Genomic DNA, 15,356 nt, shown 5'->3' with positions numbered 1-15,356 from the left:
GCAAATTTGTTTTGGAGAAAAAAGCATTGGCCATAGTAGAGCTGCATACACGATACCAGGGCTGTACTAATTTGCTGCAGTAAAGAGACCACATCTGGAAAAAAAAATGTGATCTCATTTATGCATTTGATTAAGATTGCAGAAATATGTTCAGTTGCATTGTAGGTGTAGTACTACCACTACGTATGTTTTTGATGGCGTCACTAATTTCTGAGAACTGTCTTAGTCTATAATATTGCTTTGGATGTTCTATCGTGTTAGGAAAGGAAACTTGTAATGATTTTTGTTTGGCCCCTTCTACCATAATAATGTTTATTCAGAAAACTGATGTGGTGATTGTGTTTTTGCTAAATACAGTTATACATGTGTGGACTTGGGGAATTACAGTAGATTGGGTTTGGTATCCCATCAAGCTGCTGTCAAAACTCATGTATCATTTAATTTTCAAAAGCCCAGTCTCAAGCTAAATAGCACACTGAATTCTAGAATCTCTGAGAAACAAACCCATATCAGTAGATCTTATTCCCATCTAAAATTGTGTCTTTTCCTCTCTAATGTAGAACCCTCAGAAGTCGATTTAAATTAGTAGTGTCTTACAAATAATTTATAAACCTTTTTTTCCCGATTTGATTTTGACTTGTGCCTCCTAGGGCATGCAGGGGTACAAATTTAGTTACAGATTGAGACATTGAATGGTGGTGGGGATGAAATGTAAGCATTTCTTTTCTTCTTATGAAGTGAATTTTTCAGATGAGGAGGGTCTGTCTTGAAGTCACAGAGCATGTGTGAGTACTCTGAATCTTGTCATATATCCCCACTTCATACCTCTGGGTCCCTCTGCTTCCTAAACATGGTATCATCAATTATCTTATGTGAAAGGTTATTGAATTACACTGGTATACTTTGGCAATCTGTAGGATAAACTGTGCATTTGGTTTTTAGCTTCTTGAACTTTTCATCCTTTTAGTTCTTGTATTTTACAACAGACCTTAAATCAAGAATTCAGGGATACCAGTTTGCTGTTCTCTTTCTAAGCCAAATAGTGCCATTAGAAGCCTTCACCTCACAATCTTGGAATAGTTCCTTTTATTTTCTAGTTCCCTGGCAGCAGCCACTGATTTGATCTTCCCATAGCCTTGCCTTCATTGTGCACATCATTCTAAGACGTACTTAAAATCTAAGCAATTACAAGGACAACTCATATAATCACTATATGTCATGGGTTGCCAGATTTCCATCTCTAGGTGCTAGCAGGATGTTCACTTTGTTGAACCCTAGTTAGGCCAAAACCTGTTCTAGAATTCCTCCTATTTTGCTGAAGTTACTTGGAACTCATTCTTTGTGTCATTTCTGTATTAGTCTTCTGGGCTAACAAATGACAGAAACCAGTTCTGGTTAATCTAAGAAAATAGATGGATAGCTCATAGAACCAATCGGGAGTCTGGGGAATCTGATTCAGAATATTGGGAGAAGCAAAAACCTGGGCATATCTAAGGTCATGCCACAAAATTAGTTTGTTACCATTACTGATGCCATTGGACATTTCCTGAACAGTTATCATTAGATACTTACTTTGGCAATGCAAGGATTATCGATCCTACTGTAGCTGCCTCAGTTAATCTCACTATGTCTGCTATTTTGCACAGTCCTCTCCCCAAGAATCACAATACCTGAGCATCCAAATGGCCAAACCTATGTTTTTGTTGTTAGGTTGCATCCCTCCTTATCTTATGAAGCATCTTATCTACTTTGGGATTCCAAAAATAGGAGTGCCAGGCAAGTGAATCAGTGATTCATTCCCGAGTGATTCATTCCTTCAATGTGAGACAGAGTACCAAGAACACAGTTTCATTGTAGTACTTACAGTTGCTTTGAGATGTTTCTCCATCTCCACTTCCAAGTCTTTGTCATCTTCATTGCCCTCCTTTTACTGATAGATACTCTAGAGATTCAGAAACAGAATTATCTGCCAAAGGTGGCACAGGTAGTTGAATTAAATAGTCAGAATTAAACTATTTAAATACAAGTTAGAATGAAAATGTTGGCATTATTTCCAGCAAGTCATCTTCTTCATAAACTTTTGAACTGTAAATGTCCGTACACATCCCCAGTGATTCATTGCTCTCCTTTTACTGATAGATACTCTAGAGATTCAGAAACAGAATTATCTGCCAAAGGTGGCACAGGTAGTTGAATTAAATAGTCAGAATTAAACTATTTAAATACAAGTTAGAATGAAAATGTTGGCATTATTTCCAGCAAATAATTATGTAAAATACTCCAGGGTGGCCGAGATGTGGTTCGAGATTCTCCCTGGGGTCACCGCCATGGGCGTGTGCTTGGCCAGTCCCGGACTGGCCACTGCATACATGCACAAGTTCATGAACAGGACAAGGAAATGAGGGTTGCCCATTTTACATATCAGTGGCATTTGATGGAAAGAGATTGGCGCATCTCTGGAGTCAATTGTCACCATGTGTCAAAGGGTTTGGAGAACATTGATTAAAGAAGTGGTTTCCTGATTGATGAAAAATAACTCAGTTATGGTCATCTACCCGTGCTAGAAGGTTTATACAGTGTGCTATGTAGCATGCAGCATGTTCTGTTGTTGTACCCAATAAAACTAAAATGAAAAAGAAAAAAAAAATCAATAAATTTGGTTTTTATTATCCATTTATCTATTTGGCTCAGACTGTTTTTTAGAGTAGCCTTCGACATATCTGTCACTACTAATAGTAATAACTACTGTAGTTACTATTGGGATTTTATTAGTTACCTTACCAGCTAGGGATTTTTGCCAGGGACTGAACATTTCCTTAGAGGAGCCTACCTTTTATTTCTCTCGTCTTTGAAACTGTAATTAACAGGATTATTGGGTCATCAGAAAAGTGATGACACATTTTGGCATAGCAAAACAGGAAAATACATCACGACTTTTCTAACAACCCAATATTTTAATTATTGCATAGTAGAATCTCAAAAGCATTATTGATACTTTACATTGTGGTTAGCTCTTAGGTGAGTTTCTTTGCAAATGACATTTGAAAAGGAGAACATCATACGTGAGAACATGAAGGTGCCTGGTTACTGAGAGAGTTGAAGTGTGTTACCAAGAGGGAAGAAAGGGAGCAGACTGAAGAAACCAGGAAGTTTGAATATTTGCTCAACTCATGTATTAACATACTTTAATAGTTTAGTAATATGATGGAATGTCCACCATAAAATTAAGGACATAAAAATATCAAGAGTCAGGTTTGTAGTCTTTGCATCTCAAGGTTTGGTTTCTGAGGATGGTACCCAGGACATTCTGCGGAGGAGCATAAAAGATTCCTATCAAGATTTTTACTTCTGAGGCTGGCAAGTAGAATGGTAGTTAAAAAGCTGGACTCCCACATGGCCAACTGTGGTTCGAGTCCTGGACCTAGTGCTTGCTTTATTACTTTCCTTCTCCCTCTCTTTCTCTGGTAATAGAGTTAAATAAATAATTCTTTTTAAAAAGATTTTTACTTCAAAAGATTAGGGAAATATACTTATCTCATTTATGTTTTCAACTGATTGGTATGAGTTCAATAATAGGCTGACTGCTCACTATTTGAGTGCTGTTGAGTACAGTTAATTATTTGTTCTAAAATTATTTGCTCACAAATTACTTGCTGCAGGAGGTACATGCATCATCTAGAATGTGATAAACATTGCTTGAAATTTTATAGTCTTTGATATGAGTCCTGTCAACATTTGTTTTTTCAAACTGGAGAATTTCTTTCATGGGAAAGATTCCCAATCCTCTTTTGATACTTTTCCTCCCTCATTTTTGTTGGTGTTTTTGCCTGTCTTGGTGCTTTGGGACAGGGTAATTTTTCAGGAAGTTTTGGGTGGCGACACAATGCAGGTTAAAGAGGACGCATGCCGGAGCCATGTGGACCCCAGTGCATGTCCTGGTCCTGCTGCTTGCTACTTCTGTGACTGTACCTGTTGCTTAACTTCTCAGAGCCTCAGCTCCCTTGTCTGCAAAGTGGAGATAAGAATGTCTGCCACAGGGTTGTTGTAAAGGTAAATGGTATATTAAAAAACAAAGTTCCTAGTTTATGGTACATGTTGAATGAATTGAAGTTCTGATTAATTATCAGCAGCTATAGTTTTGATAAAAGTAGTGTTTGATCATGAATAAGGACACCTACATCCTAATCCAGAGTAGCTTTTGAAATTTCAGTAACAATTTCGATAAGAAATTGGCTTCAGTTTTCTCAGGGTTTGGATGAGGTCAGTGGTTTTCAAACTGTGATCTCTAGAGGTGCTTTGAGGCCACTGGTAGTGAAGGAGAATATAGAGACCATCTCAGCAGGGATGGCTTTCTTTTCAAACAGAGTAGCTGTGTATTTATTTATTATCATGAGCTTCTTTGTAACCTCTTATTTAAAGAAAATGGTTCTTAGCAAAAACCATGCTTAAGTGAATGCACACATACACACAGTTTGAAAATAATTGACATAAAGGTCCTCTCAGGTTGCTTCTAAGTCTAATTAGTCTATAACTGAACTTGGAAGTTAGTGACCTGTGCTAGATCTGACCAAAGATGTTTTATTTGTCCTACACAGTGTTTTAGAAGTGTAAATTGTGAAGTGCCCAAATCGAAAATTAGAAAGATTTCACATCCAGGTTCCGCTTTTGTGTGAAAAAATTGATGTACCTGTCCATATTTCTACTCTGCTGGAACAGTCTGCTGGAGATAAGTAGCAGCTCCTACCTAACTGCTCCCTATTGTCTTATACTTCTTTGAATGGACCTGCCTGGCCTCTACTGTATTTGAATTTCCAGTGTATAATTCATCCTCTACATAGTGCATGAACATCAGCATTAGTGGACACCAACACCAGCACTCTAGAAGAATTAAACAAGAGAGCTGGCAGGTGGCATGGTGATTAAAGTGCTGGTCTCCCACATGGCCAACCATGGTTCAAATCCTGGACCTGGTGGCTTGAAACTTAATGCTGGGTGTGTGTGCATGTGTGCCCAAAATCCCAGGAGGAGAAGGGATTATGGCATGGCCATCCTCCCCAGGGTGATTTCTCACTTTCCCTCTCACTGTCTCTTTCTCCTACAAATGCATGTGTCCTATGGTAAAAACCTTAAAAAAAAAAAAATTAAACAAGGGCGTGCCTTGCTGTGTGTACTGTGTTAAGGAAATTGTTTTAGTATAGCAAAAATATATGTGTTATTTTTATTTTACCTGCTTTTAAACTAGACAATCGGTTAAGTGCTGACCGTCATTTTATCCTGGCTATTGCTAAATAGCTTCTGAATTAGGAGAACTAAGCACACTGTTCCAAGTATAGGAACTAAACTTTCTGGGACAGTAAACAAAAAGTAAATGCTACCAGTTGGCCGTGCCTCACCTTCTCCCACTTAAGTTCCAAAAAGGAATGCTCACAGTCTAGGCATCCTCTCCCTCAGGGTAGAGGACATTGAGAAAAGTACTGTGCTCTTTGCTGTCCAGTGAGTTGTGAGGTGGCAAAGGCTCAGGTCTCAGAGCCTCAGTCAAATGAAAGAGATGTATTATAACAGCTGTGGCAACCCTGTCTGGCTCAGTCACTTAACCCATCAGGACAAGTTGAACTTTCCACTGGTCCAACATCTTCCAAGACTATTGTCATCTAATTGTTGACTTGGGGTTCTATATGTGCCCTAGAATTCAGGCTTGTTCATTGTAGTGCTCCAACCAAATCTCTTACTTACTAATATTTTTTTTCTGTTTAGCCTTTCATTTACTAAGACATTTACATTGATCGTACCCCTACAATTAAGTATAATTATTATTGGTTAATAGAAAAAATTTAAAAATGCAGACATTGGAATTTCTCAAAATTGATCATAGTGGTCCAGTTTTCACTACAATTTTGTTGCTTTTTGCCTTATGTATTTTCAGGCAGTCTTTCTAGATGTATGTGTGTGTGTATATATATATGTGTGTGTATATAACTCAGCAGTGCATTTCCAATTGTGATCATTGGCGTTTACCCGGAGTCTGAATGTTTTGTGGCAGGAGATATTTAGTTGGCTATACTGCTGAAAGTAGAAGTGCTCATTCCTTCTTTCTAATCTTTCAGAAATTTCTCAAAGTTCAATGATGAGACCTTTCCCTGTTTTTTTAAATGCATGTGTGGATTTTATGATTTTATCTTTAAGTCTTTTCTCTTATTTTGATGACATTGAGAAAGGAGAGCTAATACATAGACTCCTGCATTTCAGTTGAATCAGAATTTTTGTCTTCTCTTACTCTACAGGTTTTCTTGAAGTAATTCCAATCATTTAATTATTTCTGTACCTTTTTTAATTATCTTTTTTTTGTTTATTATCATTATTCTTCCATTTTTGACCAGAGAGACACAGACAGAGAGAAAAGGAAGGTGAGAAAGCAAGCCACAGGTTCAGGACTCACACCATGGTCAGTCATATGGGAGGAGTCCAGTGCCTTAACCACCACGCCACACCATCTGCCGGCCCCTTCTGTACCATTTTCATACTGATGACTTTCAGATCCATATCCTTAACCTAAAGTCTTTCACGTGCATAACTCTACTTGTTTAAACGCCTAGTAGTAGATATCTACAGTCGGATGTTCCATGGGCCCTTCAGGCTATCCATCGACAGACAACCCAGTAAACAAACTGTGGAAGAGCCTACTGTGGAATATGAGCCCGCAATTTAAAAAAACGAATTACTTATACATGGATCAACATGGATAAATCTGAAAGTCATGATGATGAGTGAAAGAAGCCAGATTAAAAAAGAAAACATACTATATGATCCACCTACATAAAATGATAGAAATACCACTCTGTAGTGACAGAAAGCAGATCAGTGGTTGCCAAGGATGAGAAGTTACTGAGAGGATTGGAAGGGACAGAAGGAGAAAGGGATTACCAAGGGGCAAGAAGAATTTTTGGTATTGGTGGACTTATTATCTTAATTGTGGAAATTAATTTAAAAATGTATCAAATAGTACACTTTAGGTATTGTTTATTGTATTAGAGATCTTCAAAAAGTTTGTGGAAACGTGTATTTAAAAAACCTATATAGATTTCAGAATTTTTTGCACCATCATAAACTCATACTTTGATTCTATTTTCCATGAACTTTTGAATTCCCCTCATATGTCAGTTGTACCTGAATAAATATGAAAAAATAAATAACCTTCAATACTGAAAAGCTTTTAACAGAAAAATAACAGTCCTTCTCCACTCTTCACACCTATCCCAATCCTACTCTCCAGGGGTAGCCTCTTTGAACTCCCCAAGGTATTCTAATATATAGGCCGTATTATAATATAGATATAATATGTTTACCATGTTATTTATTGATTCATCAATTTAGAACATCAGGAAGTACCTGTTTATTCTTTCCTAGTATGGTAGTTCATTTCTCTTAGTCCACTTCTTTCACTTCTCCCAACCTTCTAATACAGTTTTTGGTTAAGTCAACAGTGCTAGTATTGATTGGGAATATTAACTAGTCTATACTGCTGACTTGAGAGGTATACTTTGATTACATTTATTTCTTTAAAACCCTTCCCCCCCCCCATACTGTTCATGCAGTAATTACATTTCCCCCCATTTTCTTTATTTTTAAAAAATATACCTATGGCTGATTTTTTTGTCCCTTAGGTTTTTCCATAGGGCACATTCACTTGCCAAAGAGAGGTAGAGAGAGGGAAAGTAATAAATTACCTGCTGGTCTTGGCTAATTTTTTAGATGCCCAAACATAGACTTGTCAGACACCTAGCAGAAATGTTCCCAGATACTCAAAATATTATATAATCTGTCGATTCCAATCTCCCACTCCCATCCACTGGAGACTTTTTCACCATCTGTCCTCTCAAATATACTTAGATTGCTTTCTGGTCTATATTCATCATGGTCTTGATAAAGATTCCTCTCAGTGTTGAATCAATTAATTCCTGAGTCCTATATCACTTTCCTTCCTCGTTTGTTCATATTTACCTTCAATTTGTTTCAGGAATACTATTTGTTCTAGTTTGCCTCCTAAAAGGGGGGACTTAAAAGTTTAACTCTTCGGGCAAATAGGTTGTGTGGAAGTGAAGGCACTGTATCCCACATGGCCAACTCCGTAGTTCAAGTCCTATACCCAGGGAAATTATGCTGGGCACCTGTGGGTGTGGGTCCTGAGAGAAGATTAGAGAAATGCAGTGTGGGTGTACCCACTGAGGGGTGATATCTCTCTGGCAAATATATATCTGCTATACCAAAACTAAAAAAAAAGAAAGGAAAAAAGTTAAAATGTTTTATTAGTAACAAGACCAAAAAAAAAAAAAATCATTATTCACCTTCATCTAACTGTTTGGCTAAGTATAGAATTATAGATTGAAATTAATTTAGAATTTTATAATTGTTTCTTTATTATCTTCTAGCAGCTAATATCAAATACTCAGAATTCAATTGCATATGTCTTGTTTTTCTCTTCTGGAAACATTCATGATCTTATCTTTATCTTGACTGTGTGAAATTTTTTATTGACATGCCTTGTTGGAGTTTGTTCATTGCTCTGGAGAGTCATTCATTTATTTAGTAAATAACAATATTTACAGAAAAATCACTATGTAGAAGACGTTGTTCTAGGTATTGAAGTTATAGCCAGGAACAAAATAGACAAGTCCCTTGTCTCATGGAATTTACATTCTAGCCATGATGTCAGAAATTAAGAAAAAAAGAAAGAGTTGTAAGAAATCAAATTGGAGACAAAGTCAAGGAGAGGCCAGGAAATTTAAGGTCTAATAGGAGTTGCTAAAGACTTTGTAATTTATTCTGTTGGAATCTTTATTTTAAAAATATATTTTAAAGAATCTCATTGATCAGAGGATGACTTGATAGGGAAAATTGACTGTAAGACTTATGAGTGGGAAGTGGTGAGACCTATTAGGAGACTATCTCAGTAGTCTACCTAAGAGATACAGTGGCTTAGACTGGGTGGTAAATAAGAAATGATCAAATTTGGAATATTTTGAAGGTAGAACCAATGGGACTTGCTAATGGATTGGACAGGAGTGAAAGAGAGGAGTAATTAATTCATTTAAGATTCTTGGCCTGAGCAACAAGACAAATGATGGCATCATTTACTGAGTGGGAAGATGAGGGGGTGTTTGAAGGATAGAACTGCGGTAGGATTGTGCTATATTTTGGATATGTTAGGTTCAAAGGTTTTTTGACAGCCACGTGGAACTGTCCAGGAAGCAGATGTTCATTCAAGTTTAAGGTTCACAGTGGAGATGGGGACCAATGAATTTTCCCTGAGCAGTGAATATAGATAGAAAAGCAATTTGAGGATCAAGTTCTGGAGCATTTAAATATTTAGAGTTGGGGCCAGCAGGTAGCTTAGTGGTTAAGGTGCTAGACTTCCACATGGTCAATTGCAGTTTGGGTCTCAGACCTAGCAGCTTGATAATCATGCCGGGCTCATGTACATGCATGCCCAAAATTTCAGGAAGAGAATAGAGGAAAAGAGATTGTGGTGTGGCTATCTCCCCTCTCTCTATCTCTATCTCTTTTCAGCAAGTGCATGTGCCTATGGCAAAACCTTAAAAAGAATACATATTTAGAATGAAGAAATGGAAGGGAATCAGAAAGGGAATTGCCAGTGAGATAGGAAATTCAGTATTAATATCCCAAAAGACATGTGAAAAAGTGACTTGAGAGGACAGGATCCACTTTGTTGACTGTTAGGATTAGAGTGAACATTTTAACATTGGATTTGACCATGTATTATCGGTGACTCTAGCAAGTCACTGGAGTAATCTATGTTTTCTCGATAAGTCTATAATTGAGTAAGTTAATAGTATTTTATTGAATGTGAATGGTTCATAAGTCTAACAGCTATAATGAAGTTATTTTTCTCAACATTTGATTATATTGAGAGGGAGATTTAAAGATTCTTTTGAAGTATAGGTGAAAAAGTATTAAAAGTAATTTATTTACTTAAAATAGTATATAAATTAGTTTCACTAATTATTACAATATATTCTAACCTTATCTTTCTCTTTTTCTTAATAGCATTTTCTTCCTCTCGCAAATCTGCAATGTTCTCCAAATGTTGAAACTTTCCTTTGCAAAGCTTTTGTACCATCCTGCACAGAGCAAATCCAGGTGGTTCCACCTTGTCGTAAATTTTGTGAGAAAGTATATTCTGACTGTAAAAAATTAATTGACACTTTTGGGATCCGATGGCCTGAAGAACTTGAATGTGACAGGTAAATTATGTTTTTCACTGGAAGGTACTAAAAAGATTTTAATATTGATGTTAGCTTTCCAGAACACTAGTGGCAGACTTTCATTACTTAATTTCAACAAATGTTTATTACACACTTAATTTATGTCAAACACCATGTTGGTAAGTGTTGAGGTCACTCAACAAACAAAACACAAACTCAGCTCTTGTTTTCAGGGAACTAAGAGAAAGAAAGGAAAGATTAGTAGTAACCAAATAATTATGCTAATAAATGGAAAATTGCAACTGTGATAGGAACAGGAAAGGAGAAAGGCATACTTATAAAAATATGTAATGACGTCTTTGCCTGAACTGGGGGAAAGGGAAGGATGACTATTGAGTTAAAGTATGAAGAGTAAGACAGAGATAACTATGTGGTAGTGAGGGGGGGTAAAAGAGTATTTTGGCCAATGGGAGTAGCTTTTTCAGTGACCCTATGACAGGAAGAAGCTTGGTATATTCAAGGAATTAAACCATTGCAGCTGGAGTGATGGGAGTAAGAGAGTGTTGCAAGATAAGGATAAGAGTCCAATAGCAGTCAGACCATTCAGGGTCCATCTTGCATGTTTGTATGTTAAAAGCAATGAGAAGAACTGAGGTGTTTTAAGATAGGGATGGGTAGTGTAATCCTTCTAGCTTCCATAGAGCATTATACTCATGTCAGTCTGGTGAGGGTCAAGCATCTGTTCCTAGCAGTTCTTTGGAATCCAGGTGCTTCTGTTTTGCAACTGTGGCAGCCATTTAGATAGGAGAGAGACGGTAGAGAACTCACACCTTTCCTTAACTGCCTCAGACTAAAAGTATCATACCTTTTCCATTCACATTATTTTTGGCAAGATGTCAGTCATGTGGTTATAACTGAAATAATAGGGAAAATGGAAAGTATGTGTCTAGAAGGGAAAATGGTATTCAAAGCAGATGAAGTGTCAGGTACTGCCAGTTGAAAAAAAATATTATATACTATTTCACTAGTGATTGAGGCAAAAGACAGATTGCAGAGGGAGAAGGACTGAGAGAAAGTAAAGCAAGACACATGGAATTTCTCAGGAAATTGGGCTATAAAAAGGAGGGAGAGAAGTGTAGTAGCCAGAAGGGGAAGATCAGGGAGATTTTATTTTAATGGGAAAGAACTGACTGCTTAAAGAACTGCTAAGAATAAGGAGGAGGAAAGCATATTTGGGGTAGAAGAGATAATAACATGTTTTTTGAGAAGGAGGTAGAATCTCAGAATCAGGGCCAGTAGGTGGTGTGATGTTTAAGGCACTAGACTCCCACATCACCAACCTTGGTTTGAGTCCCAGACCTGGCAGCTTGCTTTCTGACTTTTTCTTTCTCTCTCTTTCTGTCTCTCTGATAAAATTGAAAAATAAATAATATCAAATAAAATTAAATAATTCCTTAAAAAAAGATTCTCAAAGACAGTCAAAATGATGGATGTGGATAGGAGGAGCTTCCATGGTAAAGAGAAAAGGATGGCTGTGGTTGTAGGTAGTTGGTATCTTCAGGAAGGGTTGTTGAAGTTACTTCCATCTGATGGTTTCTAGTTTCATTGTATAGTAAAAGTCCTCTGTTGACAGTCTGAGGTGGAAAGATAGGAGTTAGATAGAAGTGATCATTGAGGTGGTGGGGGAGTGAGTGGATTGGAGAAGGGATCCTGAAATTTTAGTGGTTCCCATCTGACCTATTGATGAGACTTTCTCCAGCAGTGGTGCGATGCTTGGGGTCACAGACAGAGAAAACAAAGTTGGGTTCCTCTGTGATTGGGGCTTTGTCAGATTCAGTACAAAGATAAAGAAGCAGTAAGAAAATGAAAGATAATGAGAGAGGTTACTGAAAGGATAGCCTGTGAAAGTCTAACTAGCTGAGGAGTGAAATGAAAGGAAAGGACTGATGTGTGGAAACAAGGTAGAGGAGAGCCAAGTGAAGTTTTATCAAAAGGCATAGTGGGAATTTTTGAATAAACAGACTGCAGTGATAGGAGCTTACAAATTGGGGGGCAGAATGCTTGAGTTGGTTTTGGAGACAGAGTGTGTTTATAGATTATAACAGGGTTCCTGTGTGATTGTGAGTGCAGGTGCACCAGTGGGCTAGGGGTCGTCATTGGAGATGAGGTTAGGAAGCTGAAAAGGGGAAAATGGTATTCAAAGCAGATGAAGTGTCAGGTACTGCCAGTTGAAAAAAAATATTATATACTATTTCACTAGTGATTGAGGCAAAAGACAGATTGCAGAGGGAGAAGGACTGAGAGAAAGTAAAGCAAGACACATGGAATTTCTCAGGAAATTGGGCTATAAAAAGGAGGGAGAGAAGTGTAGTAGCCAGAAGGGGAAGATCAGGGAGATTTTATTTTAATGGGAAAGAACTGACTGCTTAAAGAACTGCTAAGAATAAGGAGGAGGAAAGCATATTTGGGGTAGAAGAGATAATAACATGTTTTTTGAGAAGGAGGTAGAATCTCAGAATCAGGGCCAGTAGGTGGTGTGATGTTTAAGGCACTAGACTCCCACATCACCAACCTTGGTTTGAGTCCCAGACCTGGCAGCTTGCTTTCTGACTTTTTCTTTCTCTCTCTTTCTGTCTCTCTGATAAAATTGAAAAATAAATAATATCAAATAAAATTAAATAATTCCTTAAAAAAAGATTCTCAAAGACAGTCAAAATGATGGATGTGGATAGGAGGAGCTTCCATGGTAAAGAGAAAAGGATGGCTGTGGTTGTAGGTAGTTGGTATCTTCAGGAAGGGTTGTTGAAGTTACTTCCATCTGATGGTTTCTAGTTTCATTGTATAGTAAAAGTCCTCTGTTGACAGTCTGAGGTGGAAAGATAGGAGTTAGATAGAAGTGATCATTGAGGTGGTGGGGGAGTGAGTGGATTGGAGAAGGGATCCTGAAATTTTAGTGGTTCCCATCTGACCTATTGATGAGACTTTCTCCAGCAGTGGTGCGATGCTTGGGGTCACAGACAGAGAAAACAAAGTTGGGTTCCTCTGTGATTGGGGCTTTGTCAGATTCAGTACAAAGATAAAGAAGCAGTAAGAAAATGAAAGATAATGAGAGAGGTTACTGAAAGGATAGCCTGTGAAAGTCTAACTAGCTGAGGAGTGAAATGAAAGGAAAGGACTGATGTGTGGAAACAAGGTAGAGGAGAGCCAAGTGAAGTTTTATCAAAAGGCATAGTGGGAATTTTTGAATAAACAGACTGCAGTGATAGGAGCTTACAAATTGGGGGGCAGAATGCTTGAGTTGGTTTTGGAGACAGAGTGTGTTTATAGATTATAACAGGGTTCCTGTGTGATTGTGAGTGCAGGTGCACCAGTGGGCTAGGGGTCGTCATTGGAGATGAGGTTAGGAAGCTGAAAAGTCAGAATCTCAAAGGGTGGTCCATATTCATGGTCAAGCCACCAAGCATGACAACAGCCAAAGGAGACAAAAGTGGTGATTCCATTCAGATCTTTATTGAGCTCTTACTATGTGCCAGGACTGTCTTAGACACTAGAGATAGAGCAGGCAAAAATTCTTGCTGTAGTGGCTCTTAAATTTTAGTGGAGGGAAGCAGAAGATGAAATGAATCAGTTGTATTTATACTAGAAGATGTTAGATAGGACCTACAGAGAATATATTTGCTTTTTCCTTATGGAATTGCCTTCTCAGTTTCAAAGTAGTGGAGGTTATAACTTAGCAAAATTTACACTGGCACCTATGCCATAATTCTCAACTCTTTTGGCATTTTGATCTCTGTAGTTTTGGGGTTTTTTGTGTTTTTTTGTTTTGTTTTGTTTTGTTTTTACAGACTGACCCTTTTTTCCTTATAAATAAACCAAATTAAGTTTATCTTGAGAATGCTTGATACATTAAATTAGGAAGAAGCATGCATTTTTTTTTTAATTGTTGAAGCCCGGCACCAGCAGATGGCATAATGGTTACTTCACCAGGCTTCCATGTGGTCGACCACGGTTCAAATCCTGGACTCAGCAGCTTAAAACACACCGGGTGCATGTGCACCCAAGATCCCAAGAGGAGAATGGAGGAGAAGGGATTGCGGCATTGCCATCTTCCCTAAGGGGTGATTTCTCGCTTTCTGTCTCTCTGGCAAGCACATGCCCTCTATAGCAAAAATTCTCTAAAAAAAGAAACTTACTGAAGTTCTATATTAATCTGTAACCCACTTATGTAAAGTAAACCCTGGACTAGCATACTGGTGACTTGCTTTCTCACTTTCTTTCTCTCTCACTCTTTCTCTGTCTCTCTTCGGTCAACTTAAAGTAAGTAAATAAATAAATAAAGTTAAATGAAATAAATCTTATAAATAAAGTGAATCCATAAACATGCTTTTGTATAATGTTACTTAAGTCAGTTGCACATTAGTATAATTCTGGTGTTTCCTATAACAGAGGAATTTATTTTCTTTATAGAGAGATTTATAATCAGGCCCTTGATTACCCAGGAGAATGCCTTTGTCCTCCACTGCCTTTGCCTTAGGAGGACAGTACAAAGGTGCAGAATTTCTTGAGGCCTGTAGGTTCCTCAGCTTATCAGAGTGCAGGCCCTCTTTTGTATGTGAGGAGTTTTATGGCAAACAAGGCTTTCTTTTTAGCTCTGACTCAAGTAGGTTGATCTCTCTCCTTGTGACCTGTTGCCCTTCCTTTTCCTTTCTCACTGTCTTCTTCTACAGCAATGCATACCCACCCTACCTCCTATCTATGGAATCTTATCCTTTTCTGTTGTACTGTTTTTCTTTCCTTTCATTTCCTGTCTTTATTACAGTAGTCAGACTTTCCATGCAAAGATATACTTGCCTTGCTTTCATGAAAACATACTCTCCTGATGTGATGTATCAGCAGGCATTTCTACCACTCTACTGTGACCGGTTTTGTAAACTAATAAGTGTATTTCAAAATGAAAATAATACAAAAGTGTTTAGTAACATACATTTTAATAGCATGAAACATTCTGTGTTAAATTCAAAATGCTAATTATGCTTCTTATAGATACCTTCAAACCAATGTTAGTGTAATATTTTGGCACAGTGAATTGTCTTTATTGGATATAAAAATCTCAGGCATATATTTATTTTCTCTTAA

The 15,356-nt window shown here is 37.6% G+C and overlaps 1 protein-coding gene and 1 pseudogene across 2 annotated transcripts in view; both read left to right on the top strand.

The window, feature by feature from the left end:
* The window catches only part of FZD6 (frizzled class receptor 6), a 42,658-nt gene that overhangs the window by 14,041 nt on the left and 13,261 nt on the right, over positions 1 to 15,356 (top strand). For both annotated transcript variants that reach the window (XM_006145573.3, XM_006145572.3), the window contains exon 3: positions 10,063 to 10,259. In XM_006145573.3, coding sequence (XP_006145635.1) covers positions 10,063 to 10,259 — 197 coding nt within the window. The remainder of the gene's footprint in view (positions 1 to 10,062; positions 10,260 to 15,356) is intronic.
* Positions 2,140 to 2,599, top strand: LOC102491955 (NADH dehydrogenase [ubiquinone] 1 alpha subcomplex subunit 1 pseudogene; annotated as a pseudogene).

This window comes from Tupaia chinensis, unplaced genomic scaffold (genome assembly GCF_000334495.1).
Source record: "Tupaia chinensis unplaced genomic scaffold, TupChi_1.0 Scaffold000154_1, whole genome shotgun sequence".
NCBI lineage: Eukaryota > Metazoa > Chordata > Mammalia > Scandentia > Tupaiidae > Tupaia > Tupaia belangeri.
Note: the sequence above shows the minus strand (reverse complement) of the source record. Positions and strands in the feature narration are given on the sequence as shown.